Here is a 20,315-nt window from a genome sequence, read left to right on the forward strand (position 1 = left end):
GATTGATATAAGCTACAGTCGTGATGTTGTCCAACTGAAATCTGATTAATTTGGCCGCAGCTAGCTGAGGCCACGCCTGAAGCGCATTGACTATCGCTCTCAGTTCTAGAATGTTTATCAGGAGGAGAGTTTCCTCCCAAGACCATAAGCCCTGTGCTTTTAGGGAGTTCCAGACTGCACCCCAGCCCAGCAGGCTGGCATCTGTCGTTACTATGAGCCACTCTGGCCTGCGGGAACACATTCCCTGAGACAGGTGGTCCTGAGACATCCACCAGAGAAGAGAATCTCTGGTCTCCTGATCCAGATGTATTTGAGGAGATAAATCTGCATAATCCCCATTCCACTGTTTGAGCATGCATAGTTGCAGTGGTCTGAGGTGTAGGCGGGCAAAAGGAACTATGTCCATTGCCGCTACCATGAGTCCGATTACCTCCATACACTGAGCCACTGATGGCCGAGGAATGGAATGAAGAGCTCGGCAAGTGGTTAGGAGTTTTGATTTTCTGACCTCCGTCAGAAATATTTTCATTTCTACCGAGTCTATCAGAGTCCCTAGGAAGGAAACTCTTGTGAGAGGGAAGAGATAACTCTTTTTTTTATGTTCACCTTCCACCCGTGAGATCTTAGAAAAGCCAACACGATGTCCGTGTGAGACTTGGTTAACTGGAAAGTCGACGCCTGAATTAAGATGTCTAGATAAGGCCCCACAGCTATGCCCCGCGGTCTTAGGACCACCAAGAGGGACCCTAGCACCTTCGTGAAAATTCTGGGAGCCGTGGCCAACCCGAAGGGAAGGGCCACAAACTGGTAATGCCTGTCCAGAAAGGCGAATCGGAGGAATTGATGATGATCTCTGTGAATAGGAATGTGTAGATACGCATCCTTTTAGTCCACGGTAGTCATATATTGACCCTCCTGGATCAGAGGTAGAATAGTCCGAATAGTCTCCATCTTGAATGATGGTACTCTGAGGAATTTGTTTAGAATTTTGAGATCCAAGATTGGTCTGAAAGTTCCCTCTTTTTTGGGAACCACAAACAGGTTTGAGTAAAACCCTAGCCCTTGTTCCGCTTTTGGAACTGGGCGGATCACTCCCATGGTATGTAGGTCTTCTACACAGCGTAAGAACGCCTCTCTCTTTGTCTGGTTTGCAGACAATTGAGAAATGTGAAATCTCCCCCTGGGGGGAGTCTTTGAAGTCCAGAAAATATCCCTGGGACACAATTTCTAAAGCCCAGGAATCGTGAACATCTCTTGCCCAACCCTGAGCAAAGAGAAAGAGTCTGCCCCCTACTAGATCCGGTCCCGGATCGGGGGCTACCCCTTCATGCTGTCTTGGAGGCAGCTGCAGGCTTCTTGGCCTGTTTACCCTTGTTTCAAGCCTGGTTAGGTCTCCAGACTGACTTGGATTGGGCAAAATTCCCCTCTTGCTTTGCAGCAGGGGAAGCTGAAGCGGGACCACCCTTGAAGTTCCGAAAGGAACGAAAATTATTTTGTTTGGTCCTCATTTTATTTGTTTTATCCTGAGGGGGAGGGCATGGCCTTTCCCTCCAGTGATGTCTGAAATAATCTCTTTCAGTTCAGGCCCGAATAGGGTCTTTCCTTTGAAAGGGATGTTCAAAAGTTTAGATTTGGATGACACATCAGCAGACCAGGACTTAAGCCATAACGCCCTGTGTGCTAAAATGGCAAAACCTGAATTCTTTGCCGCTAATTTAGCCAGTTGAAAAGCGGCAGCTGTAATGAAAGAATTAGCCAACTTAAGAGCCTTAATTCTATCCATAATATCCTCTAATGGAGTTTCCATCTGAAGAGCCTCTTCTAGAGCCTAGAACCAGAAAGCAGCTGCAGTAGTTACAGGAACATTGCACGCAATAGGTTGGAGAAGAAAACCTTGATGAACAAAAATTTTCTTTAGGAGACCCTCTAATTTTTTATCCATAGGATCTTTGAAAGCACAACTGTCTTCGATAGGTATAGTTATACGCTTAGCGAGAGTAGAAATAGCTCCCTCCACCTTAGGAACCGTCTGCCATGAGTCCCGCATGGTGTCAGATATGGGAAACATTTTCTTAAAAACAGGAGGGGGAGCGAACGGTATACCTGGTCTATCCCACTCCTTAGTAACAATATTCGCAATCCTCTTAGGGACTGGAAAAACATCAGTGTAAACAGGAACCTCTAAGTATTTGTCCATTTTACACAATTTCTCTGGGACCACTATAGGGTCACAATCATCCAGAGTCGTTAATACCTCCCTGAGCAACAAGCGGAGGTGTTCAAGCTTAAATTTAAAGGCCGTCATATCAGAATCTGTCTGAGGGAGCGTCTTTCCTGAATCAGAAATCTCTCCCTCAGATAGCAAATCCCTTACCCCTACTTCAGAACATTGTGAGGGTATATCGGATACGGCTACTAAAGCATCAGAAGGCTCAGCATTTGTTCTTAACCCAGAGCTGTCACGCTTTCCTTGTAACCCAGGCAGTTTAGATAAAACCTCTGTGAGGGTTGTATTCATAACTGTGGCCATGTCTTGTAAAGTAAATGAAGTCGACGCACTAGAGGTACTTGGCGTCACTTGTGCGGGCGTTACTGGTTGTGACAATTGGGGAGAGCTAGATGGCATACCCTCATTTTCTGTCTGAGAATCATCTATTGCTATATTTTTAAGTGATATAATATGCTCTTTATAATTTATAGACATATCAGTGCAAGTGGGACACATTCTAAGAGGGGGTTCCACAATGGCTTCTAAACACATTGAACAAGGATTTTCCTTGATGTCAGACATGTTAAACAGGCTAGTAATGAAACAAGCAAGTTTGGAAAACACTTTATTCAAAGTAAATAATACTTAGAAAAAAACGGTACTGTGCCTTTAAAAGAAAAAAAGATGCACAAACTCTGAACTCTCAAAACAGTGTAAAAAAGCAGTAAAATCTTCGAAATTTTTACAGTAGAATCATAAAGCCTTAGTAAGTTTGCGCAGCCAGAAATGATTAACCCCTTAATGTAAAAACCGGATTGACAAAACGTCAAAAACCGGTATAAAAACGTTCAGCACCTTGCCACAGCTCTGCTGTGGCACCTACCTGCCCTTAAGGATAGATATGTGGGGAAAAAAACTTCTTTTAGGCCCTCAAACACAGCAGGACCCACTGGAGAAGCAGTTTGGATGTCTTCTGTGTAAAAGAAACTGCGCAACTGAGGCGCGAAAATAGGCCCCTCCCACCTCACTCGATGTTAGTGGGGCCTAAAAGAAACACAGCAAAGTGTTTCTAACCTAACCATGTGGGTTAATAACCCTTAAATAAGCCACAATGTCTCCTGAAAGTCCATCAAAAAACGTTAAGTTTTCAATAAAAAAGCATTTTTCCTATAAGTTTCACCAGTAACAACTGAGCCCTTTATGCAAGCTGGGATTCCCTACTAAGTGTCAGAATACAGCTTACCCTTCCCTCATGGGGTTACTACCAGCCTTTTCTAGAATTATCACAGTCTGTATAGAAAAAAATTGACTGAACATACCTCAATGCAGCTTAGCATGCAAACCGTTCCCCCAACTGAAGTTTTCCTGTACTCCTCAGCCTCTGTGGGAACAGCAGGGGATCTTAGTTACAAAGTGCTAAGATCATCATCCTCCTTGTAGAAATCTTCATCCCTTTTCTGCCAGAGAGTAAATAGTACACACCGGTACCATTTAAAATAACAAACTTTTGCTTGAGAAAATAAAAACTAACATTTTGTCACCACACTCACTTTACCCTTCCTAGTACTTAGAGTAGGCAAAAGAGAATGACTGGGGGTGGAGCTAAGGGAGGAGCTATATAGACAGCTCTGCTGTGGGTGCTCTCTTTGCCACTTCCTGTTAGGAAGGAGAATATCCCACAAGTATGGATGAATCCGTGGACTCGATACATCTTGCAAGAGAAATGAGCAGCGCCTTGAGACCCTTACGGGTGATTAGCCGCGCTTTACAAGTACCCAATACATACATACATTGCATGATGTAACTGGCACTCAGACCATGCACAGTAGATAAAATTCACGTGCACTTATTGGTAGTGGGTCATGTTTGCAATAAAAATGATCATCCTATCAGTGACAATGATTTCTTTCCTAAGATATGGTGAGTCCACGGCATCATCAATTACTGTTGGGATATCACTCCTGGCCAGCAGGAGGAGGCAAAGAGCACCACAGCCAAGCTGTTAAGTATCACTCTCCTTCCCACCAACCTCAGTCATTCTCTTTGCCTTTGTCATGGAGGTGAAGTTTTTGGTGTCTGAATAAATGGAATTGTTACTTCAAGCAAGTTTTATGGGTATAGCCGTACTCCACATTAATCTTATCATTAAGGGTAGTGGTGGCTTTCAAGCAGTTAGGAACTAGTAAGGTAGGCCGTACTATGCTTTCCTAACATTTTTGCTGCCCTTGTATAGAAAATCAGAGTAGGTTTACTCTGTTCTTTCTTTTATACAGGTCTCTGTGAGGAACTGTGTCCTTACATACCTAGTGAGCTGTCATGCCGGACAGCTAACTTGGCAGGTAAGTGCTTTTTCTTCCAGGTGGGGAGACTATTCACTTAATTATCTCCTGCATATATTTTGTTATGGGTCAAGGTAATCCTTAAAGGGACAGTTTACTCAAAATGTTCTCCCCTTTAATTTGTTCCCAATGATCCACTTTACCTGCTGGATGGTATTAAATTGTTTCCAAGTATTTCCATTAACCTTATATTGGCATTTGAATTAGTTTATTTAGCCTGTGGTATCCCCACCCATCCTGAAAGTTTTTGGCCTCGAGGCCAAGCTGTGTTTATTAGTTTGTGGCTTAAAAACACAAAATCAGCTAATTCATATACACAAATAAGCCTTAAAAAAGCAAATCTCATACATGGTAAAAAAAGTAATTGGAAACACATTAAAGTGAATGTAAATTTTGATGATAAAGTGCCCGTTTTTTAAAATTCGATTTAAAACAGGGGCACTTTAATTCATCAAAATTTACATTTCACTCGTGTTGTGAAAATACTTACCTTTTAATCTTGACAGCCGCTGCATTGCTTCCTCCGCCCGTCGCAAAGCCTCTTTCTGGGTCTAAAATGAGGAATCTGGCTTCCTCTAATAACGGCTTTGAATCAGACACTGATTCCCCTGGGGGGCAGCCGTGATTGGAGGATGACCGATCCATCATATCTGACGTAGGAAGAGGCTTGCGACGACTGGGGGAAGCTGGCGCGGCTGTCAAGATTAAAAGGTAAGTATTTTCACAACACGAGTGAAATGTAAATTTTGATGAATTAAAGTGTCCCTGTTTTTAATCGAATTTTTAAAACCGGGCACTTTATCATCAAAATTTACATTCACTTTAAGGGAAAAACAATTTTATAGTATACTGTCCCTTTAAGTAAGGATTAGACTAGATATGGAGCAGGCACGGGAAAGGGTTAGTTAACTTTATTATACTTTTTTCTGGTGTTCTTATTTTTACACTCTGTTGGCCATCAGTGATGATTTGACATTTGCTAACATGGGTACTTAGCGTGTGTTTTTTCTTGTTAGTATTTCCTCAGGGGCTTTATATTATAGTCAGTATGCTATTTTCAGTGTAACCAGGGAGGTACTTTTGCGCCTTCTATGTGGCGCAGTGGTTTGTTTCCCGGTCACATGACTCTCCGTCGGATTTAGTGTAAGATGGAGCGGTGTCGGCTGCAAGGATTTGCGCTCTTCTCTTGAGTTCGGGTGAAATTAAGGAGTAGGTAGGCTCCTCAGCCAGGACTGACATGTGGGGTTCCCTGAGTTTACATTTTTTATTGTTGTGAATATACCCTAGCTTATAAGTGGCAGTGTTTTCTAGCTATCGCTGTTGTTTTTCCTGTCAGGTGGAAATTCATTTTTTCTAGAATTATGTCTGATGTAGAGCAAGTTTCTGTGCAAATGAATGATTGTCTTTTGTGTTTAGAAGCACAGATTGCTTCAACTATGTAATCCTGATCCTCATGTGTTAAGAGGACGTTACAATGTAAAGACATTTTTATTTTTGTTGAGCCTTATGTCTCTCAGGATGATGTTGTTCAGGTGGATCCTCCTCCTCCTCCTGTAACGTCCCTAGCCTCAACAGAGTCACAAGCAGTGCCCTGTGGTTCTTCTATGACTCCTAGTGGAGTGTATTTTAAAGTGGAGATTGCCGCACAAGTTTCTTATGCGGTTTCGGCGGCATTAGTTGCCTTTCCTATATTAAAGGAGAAACACAAGAGGAAAAGAGATTCAGATAGTAAGGTTTCTGACTCCAGTAATGTTTCTCAGATGGTTATTCCTCTTAAATCATATGAGGAAGATTCATCAGGTCTTTCTGAGGGAGAAATATCAGATACGGATAGTGTAATTCTTTCTTCTGAAGCTGAAGGAGTTTCCTTCAGATTTAAGCTTGAACACCTTTGTTTATTGTTAAAGGAGGTTTTGGCTACCTTGGATGATTAAGATACCCCTGTTATTGTCCTATGAAATCAAGTAAACTTAATAGTTACTTTGAGGTTCCTTCTTTTAAGGAGGTTTTTCCGGTTCCAGGCCGTGCGCTGGATATTATTACACAGGAGTGGGAGAAGCCGGGGGTATCGTTTTCCCCGTCTCCTATTTTCAAGAGGATGTTACCAGTTGCTGACTCCATACAGGAACCATGGCACACGGTTCCTAAGCTAGAAGGGGCTATTTCTACTCTGTCTAAGAGGACTACTATTCCTATTGAGGATAGCTGCTCTTTTATAGATCCTATGGATAAAAAGCTGGAGGTGTTTTTGAAGAGGATATATGTTCATCAAGGCCTTCTATGGCAACCGGCAGTGTGTATTGCCACTGTGACAAGTGCTGCATCTTACTGGTTTGACACCTTCTCTGATTCCCTTCAGGTAGAGACTCCCTTGGATGAGATCCAAGACAGGATTAAGGCTCTTGAATTAGTTAATTCCTTCATCTCTGATGCTATCCTGCAGGTGATTAGGCTAGCAGCTAAGACATCTGGCTTTGCGGTACTAGGCCACAGGGCATTGTGGCTGAAATCTTGGTCTGCAGATGTTTCTTTTAAGGTCAAGCTATTTGCGATCCCTTACAAGGGCAAGCCCTTGTTTGGACCTGGTCTAGCAGAAATTATTTCTGATATTGATGGGTGGAAAGGGGTCTTTTCAACCTCAAGATAAGAAGAATAGGCCGAAAGGACGTCAGAGTAATTTTCGTTCCTTTCGTAACTTCAGAGGTAAGTCTTCCCCATCCTCTTCCAAGCAGGAACAGTCCAAATTTTCTTGGAAGCCCAGTCAGTCTTGGAGCAAGGGGAAGCATTTAAAGAAACCCGCAGCTCCAAAAATCAGCATGAAGGGTTTGCCCCCGATCCTAGAGTGGATCAAGTGGGGGGCAGACTTTCTCAGTTTTTTCAAGCATGGGTAAGAGATGTTCCAGATCCCTGGGCTGTGGACATAGTATCCCAGGGTTACAAATTGGAATTTAAAATGTTTCCTCCCAGAGAGTTCCATCTCTCAAGATTATCTGCAGACCAGATAAAAAGAGATACATTCTTGAGATCTGTTCAGGATCTCCTTTCCCTGGGAGTAATAGTCCCTGTTCCAGTCCAGGAACAGGGTCTAGGCTTCTATTCCAATTTGTTTATGGTTCAAAAAAAGAGGGAACTTTCAGACCAATTCGGGGCCTGAAGTGTCTAAACAAATTTCTCAGGGTACTGTCCTTCAAAATGGAGACCATCCGCTCCATTCTTCCTCTAGTGCAAGTGGGTCAGTTCATGACGACCATAGATCTAAAGGATGCGTACTTTCATGTTCCCATTCACAGGGATAATCACAAATTTCTAAGATTTGCCTTTCTAGACAAACATTTTCAGTGGCTCTTTCGTTTGGTCTTGCTACAGATCCCAGAATTTTCTCAAAGGTTCTGGGGGTTCTCTTGGCAGTGGTCAGGGCTCGGGGAATTGCAGTGGCTCCTTATCTGGACGACATTTCGGTTCAGGCGCAATCTTTTCAACAAGCAAACTCTCATACTTAGATCTTTTCTACGTTCCCATGGATGGAAAGTGAATCTGGAAAAGAGTTCCCTTGTTCCAGCTACAAGGGTGGTTTTCATAGGGACCATAATATATTCCCTATCAATGAAAATATTTCTGACGGAGGTCAGAAAATCCAAGATTCTCTTCTCTTGCCTCTCTTCAGTCTACTGTTCGGCCATCAGTAGCTCAATGCATGGAGGTAATTTGTCTGATGGTCGCTTCCATGAACATCATTCCTTTTGCTCGATTACATTTGAGAGCTCTGCAATTATGCATGGAACGGAGACCATTCAGATTAGTCTCAGAGGATAAATCTAGATCAGTCAATGAGAGACTCTCTTCCGTGGTGGCTTTCTCAGGAGCATTTGTCACAAGGAACATGCTTTCGGAGACCCTCTTGGGTGATTGTAACCACGGGCGCAAGCCTGTTGGGCTGGGGAGCAGTCTGGGACTCGTTAAGGGCGCAGGGACTTGGGAGGAGTCAGCTCTCCCCATAAATATCTTTGAGTTGAGAGCGATCTTCAATGCTCTGGTGGCTTGGCCTCAGTTGTCTTTAGCCCGGTTTATCAGGTTCCAGCCAGACAATATCACCTCAGTGGCTTACATCAACCACCAGGGAGGAACTCAGAGTTCCTTGGCCTTGAACAAGGTGGCGCGGATTGTTCAGTGGGCGGAAGCTCACAATTTCTGTCTACCTGCCATCTACATTCTAGGGGTGGACAACTGGGAAGCGGATTTTCTGAGCAGACAGACTTTTCATCCCGGGGAGTGGGAACTTTATCCGGAGGTGTTCTCTAGCCTAACCCTCAAATGGGGAATGCGGGAGTTGGATCTTATGGTGTCTTAGCAGAATGCCAAACTTCCAAGATATGGTTCAAGGTCAAGGAATCCTCAGGCCGCTCTTATAGATGCTCTGGCGGTCCCTTGGGAGTTCAGGCTGGCATACCTGTTTCCTCCATTTGCTCTTCTTCCACGAGTCATTGCTCGTATCAAGGAGGAGAGGGCATCAGTGATTCTAATAGCTCCTGCGTGGCCTCACAGGATTTGGTTTGCGGATCTAGTGGAGATGTCGTCTTTCCCATCTTGGAGATTGCCTCTAAAGAAGGACCTTCTACTTCAAGGTGCCTTCCTTGATCCAAATCGCGTTTCTCTGAAGCTGACTGCTTGCAGATTGAATGCTTAGTTCTGTCTAAGCGTGTTTTTTCTGAATCGGTCATTGAGACTATGATTCAGGCTCGCAAGCCTGTTACTAGAAAGATTTATTATAAGGTATGGCGTAAATATCTTTATTGGTGTGAATCCAAGGGCTACTCTTGGAGTAGGGTCAGGATTCTTAGGATTTTGTCTTTTCTCCAGGAAGCTCTGGAGAAAGGTTTGTCAGCCAGTACCCTGAAGGGTCAGATTCTGCTTTATCTATTTTGTTGCATAAGCATCTGGCGGACGTGCCAGATGTGCAATCTTTTTGTCAGACTTTGGTCAGGATTAGGCCTGTGTTTAAGTCTGTTGCTCCTCCTTAGAGTCTTAACCTTGTTCTTAGAGTCTTGCAGCAGGCTTCATTTGAGCCGATGAATTCCATAGATATTAAGTTGTTATCTTGGAAGGTTTCTTTCAACTATTTCTTCTGCTCGGAGAGTCTCAGAACTCTCAGCTTTGCAGTGTGATTCGCCTTATCTTTCATACCGATCATGCAGTTCTTCATACTGTTATGTTTTCTTCCTAAAGTTGTTTCGAGTAAAAATATTAATCAAGAAATTGTTGTTCTTTCTCTTTTGTCCTTTGTCCTAATCCTTCTTCTCATAAGGAACGTTTGTTGCACAATCTGTATGTTGTGCGTGCTCTTAAATTCTAGCTGCAGGCGACTAAGGATTTTCGCCAGTCTTTTGCTCTGTTTGTTTGCTTCTCTGGGAAATGTAAGGGTCAGAAAGCTACTGCTATTTCTCTTTCTCTCTGGTTGAGAAGTATAATTCGCTTTGCTTATGAGACTGCTGGACAGCAGCCTCCTGAGAGAATTACGGCTCATTCTACTAGGGTCATCTCTTCTTCTTGGGCTTTCAAAAAGGAAGCGTCTGTGGAACAGATTTGCAAAGCTGCAACCAGGTCTTCTCTGCATACTTTTTCCAAATGTTATATATTTGATACTTTTGCCTTGGCTGAGGCTTCTTTTGGGAGAAAGGTTCTTTAAGCAGTGGTGCCTTCTGTTTAGGCCTACCTGTCTTATCCCTCCCTAATCATCTGTGTCCTCTAGCTTGGGTATTGGTTCCCAACAGTAATGATGCCGTGGACTCACCATATCTTAGGAAAGAAAACAAAATGTATGCTTACCTGATACATTTATTTATTTCCGGATATGGTGAGTCCACGGCCCCGCCCTGTAATTTAAGACAGTTTTTTTTTTACTAAACCTCAGGCACCTCTATACCATGTTACTCTTTTTCTCTCCATTACCTTCGGTCGAATGACTGGGGTTGGTGGGAAGGGAAGTGATACTTAACAGCTTGGTTGTGGTGCTCTTTGCCTCCTCCTGCTGGCAAGGAGTGATATCCCAACAGTAATTGATGACTCACCATATAACCAGAAATAAATACATTTATCAGGTAAGCATAAATGTTGTTTTTATCTGCAGCTGTCACAATCAACTAGAAACAATTTTCTTACCAGTATTATATTGTGTTTACGTTAACTGTTTTTCTTGCCGTTTCTTATTTTGCCATTTGATATTGGTATAATTCTAATTGATGTGTTTGTATAATCGTTTGTTTTTATTAGATGAAAGTAATAAGAAAGCACTCCTGTCTCCTAGCACAGAAACCTCAGAAGAACAATCTTCAGTTGCTAATTATTTGGACAAGTAAGTAAATAATATTGCAAACGATATCAGAAGACTTTGCATCCTTCTTTTCATTTCTTTAAAGGGCCACTAAAGTCAAAATTCAAGTTTCATGATTCAGATAAAGCATGCAATTTAAAAAAACTTTCCAATATATGTCCATTATTAAAACGTGCACATTCTTTTTATATGAGCATTTTTTAAGGCTCCAGCTCCTACTGAGCATGTGCAAGAGTGCACAGTATATAAATATATTCGTTTTGTGATTGGCTGATGGCTGTCACATGATACAGAGGGCGGAGAAAAATGAATTAATTTTGAAGTTAGCCAGAAAATATTCTACTGCCCATTTCAAATTCAAATAAAGTGTTATTGTATTGTCTTTTTATTGTGTATTTGTAGCTATTGCTAAAATACCATTAGCCAGATTACAAGTGGAGCGGTATTTAACGCTCCCACTTAAGCGTTTACTCTCTAGAAGTAAGCTTATTGCGTGTGTCAAGAAGCGCTCGTATTACAAGTTCAAAGTAAACTGTTCTCCCTCACACGCTAACCCAATGCGTGTAAAAGCCGAATTTAGAATATCGCTTTAGAATTTAGAATATCAATAACATATTCCCCCATAGAAGTCAATGGAGCAAGAACAGTGGGGGAAAAACAAACACCCTACTTATGCGCTAACCCAACGTGAAAATATGAATATTTTACATTCCAATGTTCTTCACGTAGAAGAATATGTTCTACTTATTCATAAATACATATTTCTACTTTTAGCTGATGTTTTTTTTGCAGAAAGGGCTCCAATGCACTTCACTCACTCACACTATTTCTTTCTTTCTTTCTCTCTCTCTCTCTCTCTCTTTCTTTCTCTCTCTCTCTCTCTTTCTTTCTCTCTCTCTCTTTCTCGCTCTCTCTTTCTCTCTTTGTCTTTCTCGCTTTCTCTTTCTCTCTCTCTCTCTCTTTCTCGCTTTCTCTTTCTCTCTCTCTCTCTTTCTCGCTCTCTCTCTTTCTCGCTCTTTCTCGCTCTCTCTCTTTCTCTCTGTCTCTTTCTCTCTCTGTCTCTTTCACTCTCTCTCTCTCTTTCTCTCTCTCTGTCTCTCTCTCTCCCCTTTAACTTTAAAATTGTATGCTCTGTCAATCATTAAAAAATGAAGAAAAAAAAGGAAAAATGTGGATGTCTTTCATACAGATGCAGAGAATTACCTTCCCTACCACTTGGAGGAGGCAAAGATTCCCAAATCCCAAGAGTTCTGTATAACCGCTCCCACCTCACACATACCTCAGTCTACTTTTTTTCTTGCCAAAGGTTTTTTCTGCTGATAAAATCAGCGGAGAATTTTTTGTTCCTTTTTTGTGTCTTAATCCTAAATCTGTTTCAGAAAGATCTTTGCATAATTTGGATGTTCTTAGGGCATTGAAGTATTACATTGATGCTTCTAATGCCTTGAGACAAACTTCTAGTTTGTTCATTCAATATTCTGGCTCTAGGTCAGGACAGAAGACTTCTGTCGTTTCTTTAGCTCCTTGGTTAAAACTTTTGATTCACAAGGCTTATTTGGAGACAGGTCAGCCTCCCCCGCAACTATTTCTCTTGTAAGGTGTATCCAGTCCACGGATCATCCATTACTTGTGGGATATTCTCATTCCCAACAGGAAGTTGCAAGAGGACACCCACAGCAGAGCTGTAATATAGCTCCTCCCCTAACTGTCATAGCCAGTCATTCTCTTGCAACTCTCAACAAGCAAGGACGTTGTAGGAGAGAGTGGTTAAATATAGCTAGTTTATTTTCTTCAATCAAAAGTTTGTTATTTTTAAATAGTTACCGGAGTTGTGCTATTTTATCTCAGGCAGTAAATAGAAGAAGAATCTGCCTGAGGTTTCTATGATCTTAGCAGGTTGTAACTAAGATCCATTGCTGTTCTCACATATGTCTGAGGGGATTACACAGATGAGGTAAAACTTCAGCGAGAGAATGGCGTGCAGGTTACTCTGCTATCAGGTATGTGCAGTTATAATTTTTTCTAGAGATGGAAAACACTAGAAAATGCTGCTGATACCGGATTAATGTAAGTTAAGCCTGAATACAGTGATTTAATAACGACTGGTATCATGCTTACTCCCAGGGGTAATACCCTTATGATATTGCAATATAAAACGTTTGCTGCATGTTTAATCGTTTTTATATATGCTTTGGTGATAAAACTTTATTGGGGGCCTAGTTTTTTCCACATGGCTGGCTTAAATTTTGACTAGAAACAATTTCCACTGTTGTAGTATAAAAGTTACAGTTGGTGCAGTTAAAATTACAAACTGTGACATCCAGCTTCCCTCAAAGGCCCTCTGAATGCTATAGGACATCTCTAAAGGGCCCAAAGGCTTTCCAAAGTCGTTTATTGGGGAAGGTAGGGCCACAGCTTGCTGTGGCAGTTGGTTGTGACTGTTAAATAACGTCTATTTCGTTTTTTTGATCCGTTTTTTGAACTAAGGGGTTAATCATCCATTTGCAAGTGGGTGCAATGCTCTGTTAGCTTATTATACACAATGTAAAAATTTCGTTTGATTTACTGCATTTTTTCACTGTTTTTCAAGTTCTGACAAAATTTGTTTCTCTTAAAGGCACAGTACCGTTTTTTATATTTGCTTGTTAACTTGATTTAAAATGTTTTCCAAGCTTGCTAGTCTCATTGCTATTCTGTATAAACATGTCTGACATAAAAGAAACTCCTTGTTTATTATGTTTAAAAGCCATGGTGGAACCCCCTCTTAGAATGTGTACCAAATGTACTGATTTCATTTTATGCAATAAAGATAATTTTCTGTCTTTAAAAAATTTATCACCAGAGGAATCTGACGAGGGGGAAGTTATGCCGACTAACTTTCCCCACGTGTCAGACCCTTTGACTCCCCGCTTAAGGGACTCACGCTCAAATGGCGCCAAAGTGCATCTAGGGCGCCCATAGCGTTTACTTTACAAGACATGGTGGCAGTCATGGATAATACACTGTCAGCGCTATTAGCCAGACTACCTGAACTTAGAGGTAAGCGAGATAGCTCTGGGGTGAGACAAAATGCAGAGCATACTGACGCTTTAAGAACCATGTCTGATACTGCCTCACAATGTGCAGAAGCTGAGGAAAGAGAGCTTCATTCAGTGGGTGATGTTAATGACTCAGGAAAGATACCTGATTCTAATATTTCTACATTTAAATTTAAGCTTGAACACCTCCGCGTGTTTGCTTAGGGAGGTTTTAGCTGCTCTGAATGACTGTGATACCATTGCAGTGCCAGAGAAATTGTGTAGACTGGATAAATACTTTGCAGTGCCGGTGTGTACTGATGTTTTTCCAAATACCTAAAAGGTTTACAGAAATTATTAATAAGGAATGGGATAGACCAGGTGTGCCGTTCTCTTCCCCTCCTATTTTTAGAAAAATGTTTCCAATAGACGCCACCACATGGGACTTATGGCAGACAGTCCCTAAGGTGGAGGGAGCAGTTTCTACTCTAGTAAAGCGTACTACTATCCCTGTCGAGGACAGTTGTTCTTTTTATTTTTAGATCCAATGGATTAAAAAATTAGAGGTTACTTTAAGAAAATATTTATTCAACAAGGTTTTATCCTACAGCCCCTTGCATGCATTGCCCCTGTCACTGCTGCTGCGGCGTACTGGTTTGAGTCTCTGGAAGAGGCTTTACAGGTAGTGACTCCATTGGATGACATACTAGGCAAACTTAGAGCACTTAAGCTAGCCAATTCTTTTATTCTGATGCCATTGTTCATTTGACTAAACTAACGGCTAAGAATTCTGGTTTTGCTATACAGGCGCGCAGGGCGCTATGGCTTAGATCATGGTCAGCTGACGTGACTTCAAAATCTAAGCTACTTAACATTCCCTTCAAGGGGCAGACCCTATTCGGGCCTGGTTGAAGGAGATTATTGCTGATATCACTGGAGGAAAAGGTCATGCCCTTCCTCAGGACAGGTCCAAATCTAGGGCCAAACAGTCTAATTTTAGTGCCATTCAAAACTTCAAGGCAGGTGCGGCATCAACTTCCTCTAATAATAAACAAGAGGGAACTTTTGCTCAATCCAAGACGGTCTGGAGACCAAACCTGACCTGGAAAAAAGGTAAGCAGGTAAAAAAGCCTGCTGCTGCCTCTAAGACAGCATGAAGGAACGTCCCCCTATCTGGGAACGGATCTAGTAGGGGGCAGACTTTTGCTCTTTGCCCAGGCGTGGGCAAGAGATGTTCAGGATCCCTGGGCGTTGGAAATTATATCCCAGGGATATCTTCTGGACTTCAAAGCTTCCCCCCCAAAAGGGAGATTTCACCTTTCACAATTATCTGCACACCAGATAAAGAGAGAGGCATTCTTACACTGTGTACGAGACCTCCTAGTTATCGGAGTGATCCATCCAGTTCCAAAGGAGGAACAGGGACAGGGTTTTTACTCAAATCTGTTTGTGGTTCCCAAAAAAGAGGGAACCTTCAGACCAATTTTGGATCTAAAGATCTTAAACAAATTCCTCAAAGTTCCGTCGTTCAAGATGGAAACTATTCGTACCATCCTACCACTGATCCAGGAGGGTCAATATATGACTACAGTGGATCTAAAGGATGCTTATCTTCACATTCCGATACACAAAGCTCATCATCGGTTTCTCAGGTTTGCCTTTCAAGACAGGCATTACCAGTTGTAGCTCTTCCCTTGGGATTAGCTACAGCCCCAAGAATCTTTACAAAGGTTCTAGGGTCGCTTATGGCGGTCCTAAGGCCGCGGGGCATAGCAGTAGCCCCTTATTTAGACGACATCCTGATACAGGCGTCAAACTTCCAAATTGCCAAGTCTCATACGGACGTAGTACTGGCATTCCTGTGGTCGCATGGGTGGAAAGTGAACGAGGAAAAGAGTTCTCTATCCCCACTCACAAGAGTTTCCTTTCTAGGGACTCTGATAGATTCTGTAGAAATGAAAATTCACCTGACGGAGTCCAGGTTATCAAAGCTTCTAAATTCCTGCCGGGTTCTTCATTCCATTCCGCGCCCTTCGGTGGTTCAGTGTATGGAAGTAATCGGCTTAATGGTAGCGGCAATGGACATAGTGCCGTTTGCACTCTTACATCTCAGACCGCTGCAACTATGCATGCTCAGTCAGTGGAACGGGGATTACACAGATTTGTCCCCTCAACTGAATCTGGACCAAGAGACCAGGGATTCTCTTCTCTGGTGGCTATCTCGGGTCCATCTGTCCAAAGGTATGACCTTTCGCAGGCCAGATTGGACAATTGTTACGACAGATGCCAGCCTTCTAGGTTGGGGTGCAGTCTGGAACTCCCTGAAGGCTCAGGGATCGTGGAGTCAACAGGAGTCTTTCCTTCCATTAAATATTCTGGAACTAAGAGCGATATTCAAGGCTCTTCATGCTTGGCCTCAGTTAGCAACTCTGAGGTACATCAGATTTCAGTCGGACAACATCACAACTGTAGCTTACATCAACCATCAAGGGGGAACGAGAAGTTCCCTAGAGATGTTAGTAGTTTCAAAAATAATTTTCTGGGCAGAGATTCACTCTTGCCACCTATCAGCTATCCATATCCCAGGTGTAGAGCACTGGGAGGCGGATTTTCTAAGTCGTCAGACTTTTCATCCGGGAGAGTGGGAACTCCATCCGGAGGTATTTGCACAACTGATTCATCGTTGGGGCAAACCAGAACTGGATCTCATGGCGTCTCGCCAGAACGCCAAGCTTCTGTGTTACGGATCCAGGTCCAGGGATCCCAAGGCGACACTGATAGATGCTCTAGCAGCGCCCTGGTCTTTCAACCTGGCTTATGTGTTTCCACCGTTTCCACTGCTCCCTCGACTGATTGCCAAGATCAAGCCGGAGAGAGCATCGGTGATTCTGATAGCACCTGCGTGGCCATGCAGGACCTGGTATGCAGATCTAGTGGACATGTCATCCTTTCCACCATGGTCTCTGCCTCTGAAACAGGACCTTCTACTTCAGGGACCTTTCAACCATCCATATCTAATTTCTCTGAGGCTGACTGCCTGGAGATTGAATGCTTGATTTTACCAAAGCGTGGCTTCTCCGAGTCAGTTATTGATACCTTAAGACAGGCACGAAAGCCTGTCACCAGGAAAATTTACCATAAGGTATGGCGTAGATATCTTTATTGGTGTGAATCCAAGGGTTACTCATGGAGTAAGGTCAGGATTGCTAGGATATTATCTTTTCTTCAAGAAGGTTTGGAAAAAGGATTGTCAGCTAGTTAAGCGTCTGGCAGATGTTCCAGACGTTCAGGTATTTTGTCAGGCTTTAGTTAGAATCAAGCCTGTGTTTAAACCTGTTGCTCCACCATGGAGCTTAAACTTGGTTCTTAAGGTTCTTCAAGGAGTTCAGTTTGAACCTCTTCATTCCATAGATATCAAGCTTTTATCTTGGAAAGTTCTTTTTTTGGTAGCTATTTCCTCGGCTCGTAGAGTCTCTGAGCTATCTGCCTTACAATGTGATTCTCCTTATCTGATTTTTCATACGGATAAGGTAGTCCTGCGTACCAAACCTGGGTTCTTACCTAAGGTGGTATCTAACATGAATATCAATCAAGAGATTGTTGTTCCATCCTTGTGTTACACAATCTGGACGTGGTCCGTGCTTTAAAGTTTTACTTACAAGCTACTAAATATTTTCGTCAAACATCTGCTTTGTTTGTTGTCTACTCTGGACAGAGGAGAGGTCAAAAGGCTTTGGCAACCTCTTTTTCTTTTTGACTAAGAAGCTTAATCCGCTTAGCCTATGAGACTGCTGGACAACAGCCTCCTGAAAGGATTACAGCTCATTCCACTAGAGCTGTGGCTTCCACTTGGGCCTTTAAAAATGAGGCTTCTTTTGATCAGATTTGCAAGGCGACGACTTGGTCTTCGCTTCATATTTTTTCAAAATTTTACAAATTTGATACTTTTGCTTCTTCGGAGGCTATATTTGGGAGAAAGGTTTTACGGGCAGTGGTTCCTTCCATTTTAAGTTCCTGCCTTGTCCCTCCCTTCATCCGTGTACTTTAGCTTTGGTTTGGTATCCCACAAGTAATGGATGATCCGTGGACTGGATACACCTTACAAGAGAAAACACAATTTATGCTTACCTGATAAATGTATTTCTCTTGTGGTGTATCCAGTCCACGGCCCGCCCTGTCATTTTAAGGCAGGTAATTTTTAAATTTAAACTACAGTAACCACTGCACCCTATGGTTCCTCCTTTCTTGGCTTGTTTTCGGTCGAATGACTGGCTATGACAGTTAGGGGAGGAGCTATATTACAGCTCTGCTGTGGGTGTCCTCTTGCAACTTCCTGTTGGGAATGAGAATATCCCACAAGTAATGGATGATCCGTGGACTGGATACACCACAAGAGAAATACATTTATCAGGTAAGCATAAATTGTGTTTCACTGCTCATTCTACCAGATCAGTTGCTACGTCATGGGCTTTTAAGAATGAGGCCTCAGTTGATCAAATTTGTAAAGCAGCTACTTGGTCTTTTTTTGCATATTTTTAATAAATTCTACCATTTTTATGTTTTTGCCTCCTCTGAAGCAGCTTTTGGTAGAATGGTGCTTCGGGCAGTTGTTTCAGTTTGATTCTTGTCTGTTTCATGTTTTTATGTTCATTCAAATAAAAATGTATTGGGGTTGTGGATTTAATTTTTCAAATGAAAAGATGTTTTTAATCAGTTCTGGACTCCAAAACTTGGGTATTAGTTCTCATGAGTAATGGATTGTGAACATTCACCACCTGTATGAAAGAATTAAATAAAGTATAAATATAGAAGAGAGATGGCTTTAAGAATTGGAGAATTAGTCACAATTTTAATTTAGTTTAAGGTTATTGGTGCAGACCCTCAAAATTGTAAATGGCTAGCAAAAAAAGAAAGATTGGACAGGATTTAGGAAAATCCTGTATAAAGCGAGGGGATACAGCACTTGTTTAATCAAAAATATTGAATTTATTGATGCATTTCAAAAAGTTGCATTGTGAGTGAACTATCTATATACAAAACTATACATTTAAAACATTCCTATGCACATAGCTGGCCAGCCAATATATATTCATTGATGTCTCATATAAACAAATAGCACAATCCTAAGCATAACAAATGCATAACACAAAAAAGATGTACAGGTGTATAATAGGACGGTGAGCAATGTCCCAAATCAGAACATATGAATCTCAAGGCAAGATGCTTTAAGTATCCAGTTCATGGTATAATAGCCATATAGGCCCGATAATTAAATGTCAATGACAAATTCTGAGAATGTTGCATACCAAAGCTACACTGTAGCGTATCTTCGATTTCATAAAGCCTGTAGCCAAAAAGAGAAAGTAACACAGAAGCCGATGGTAACCATACTTACTGCTGTTTGCTGCAAAATACTTCAACACGTCTAGACTAAGCAACACTTTACTCGTGCAAGCTGGCACATTGATGCCCTCTGTCAAAAAGCTTTTGTGAGGATGTCCTTACCCGCTTCACTGTAGGGAATCTGTGTAGTATGCGTTTAGTTCAATGCCATTCACCTGTATCGGGCTACATGTTTCCAAAGGATAGCGGTCAGCTGAGTGTTGGGAGAACCCCAATTTTTAGGTCGTCCAAGGCTGCCTGTTTGATATTTTGTTACTGATCTTCCCAGCAGACGTTGTCTATACGTCACTTTCTCCTTCTGGGACAGATATTCGTAGAAGACCTTTAGTGCAGGAATACAACTACTTTTTTCACATCAACAGATTTCAAAGGGCATTTTTCCTCTCTTTCTCTTTCATCTAGCATGTATCGGTTGACATTGGAGAGTTATAAGACTTGGCAGCAGATTGTGCAGAATTATCAGGAGCTTGCCAATGCACGTTTCTCCCCCATATGGTCCTACAAACAGGGGCTTTGTCAGGGCTACTTTTTGTGATACAGGTGCTTCCTTTTATACTCTGAAAGTGACAATACCCCAAAAAAACAATTAGGCCATCATTTAAAAGGTGGAGGAGGAGGGGTGGCAGAAAGAGGAAAAGAGCAAAACAATATGTCTACCAGAGAGAGGAGATACCCAATGAGACAGACCAGAGGGAGAAGGGAATATTACAACCAGGAGAGATAAATAGAGAGGGGGAGACCCAGGAGAGTATGATACAGGGACTTTTAAAAACCCATGATAAGGATTAGCTACAAATTGTAAATTTATCAAATTTTCCCCTCAGTTTAGCACATGTAAATCTTCTAAAAAAGGCTTATTTGAAGTTACAAAAGATTTAAACCTTTTTGCCAGAAAGATTGTTTTATCACAAGTAATGAATAAAGGAAACGCTAGAAATGAGACCTTAACTACAGGAGACAGAGAAAGCCTCAATACCTTAAATCTCCTTTTAGAGGAAAATGAGGTATCTTTGGAAGAG

At 42.0% G+C, this 20,315-nt stretch overlaps 1 protein-coding gene across 1 annotated transcript in view; it reads left to right on the forward strand.

The window, feature by feature from the left end:
- Window positions 1-20,315, forward strand: part of CEP104 (centrosomal protein 104) — a 581,941-nt gene that overhangs the window by 352,559 nt on the left and 209,067 nt on the right. The window contains 1 exon segment of the mRNA XM_053690408.1: window positions 10,816-10,897. Coding sequence (XP_053546383.1) covers window positions 10,816-10,897 — 82 coding nt within the window.

This window comes from Bombina bombina, chromosome 8, assembly GCF_027579735.1.
Source record: "Bombina bombina isolate aBomBom1 chromosome 8, aBomBom1.pri, whole genome shotgun sequence".
Lineage (NCBI taxonomy): Eukaryota > Metazoa > Chordata > Amphibia > Anura > Bombinatoridae > Bombina > Bombina bombina.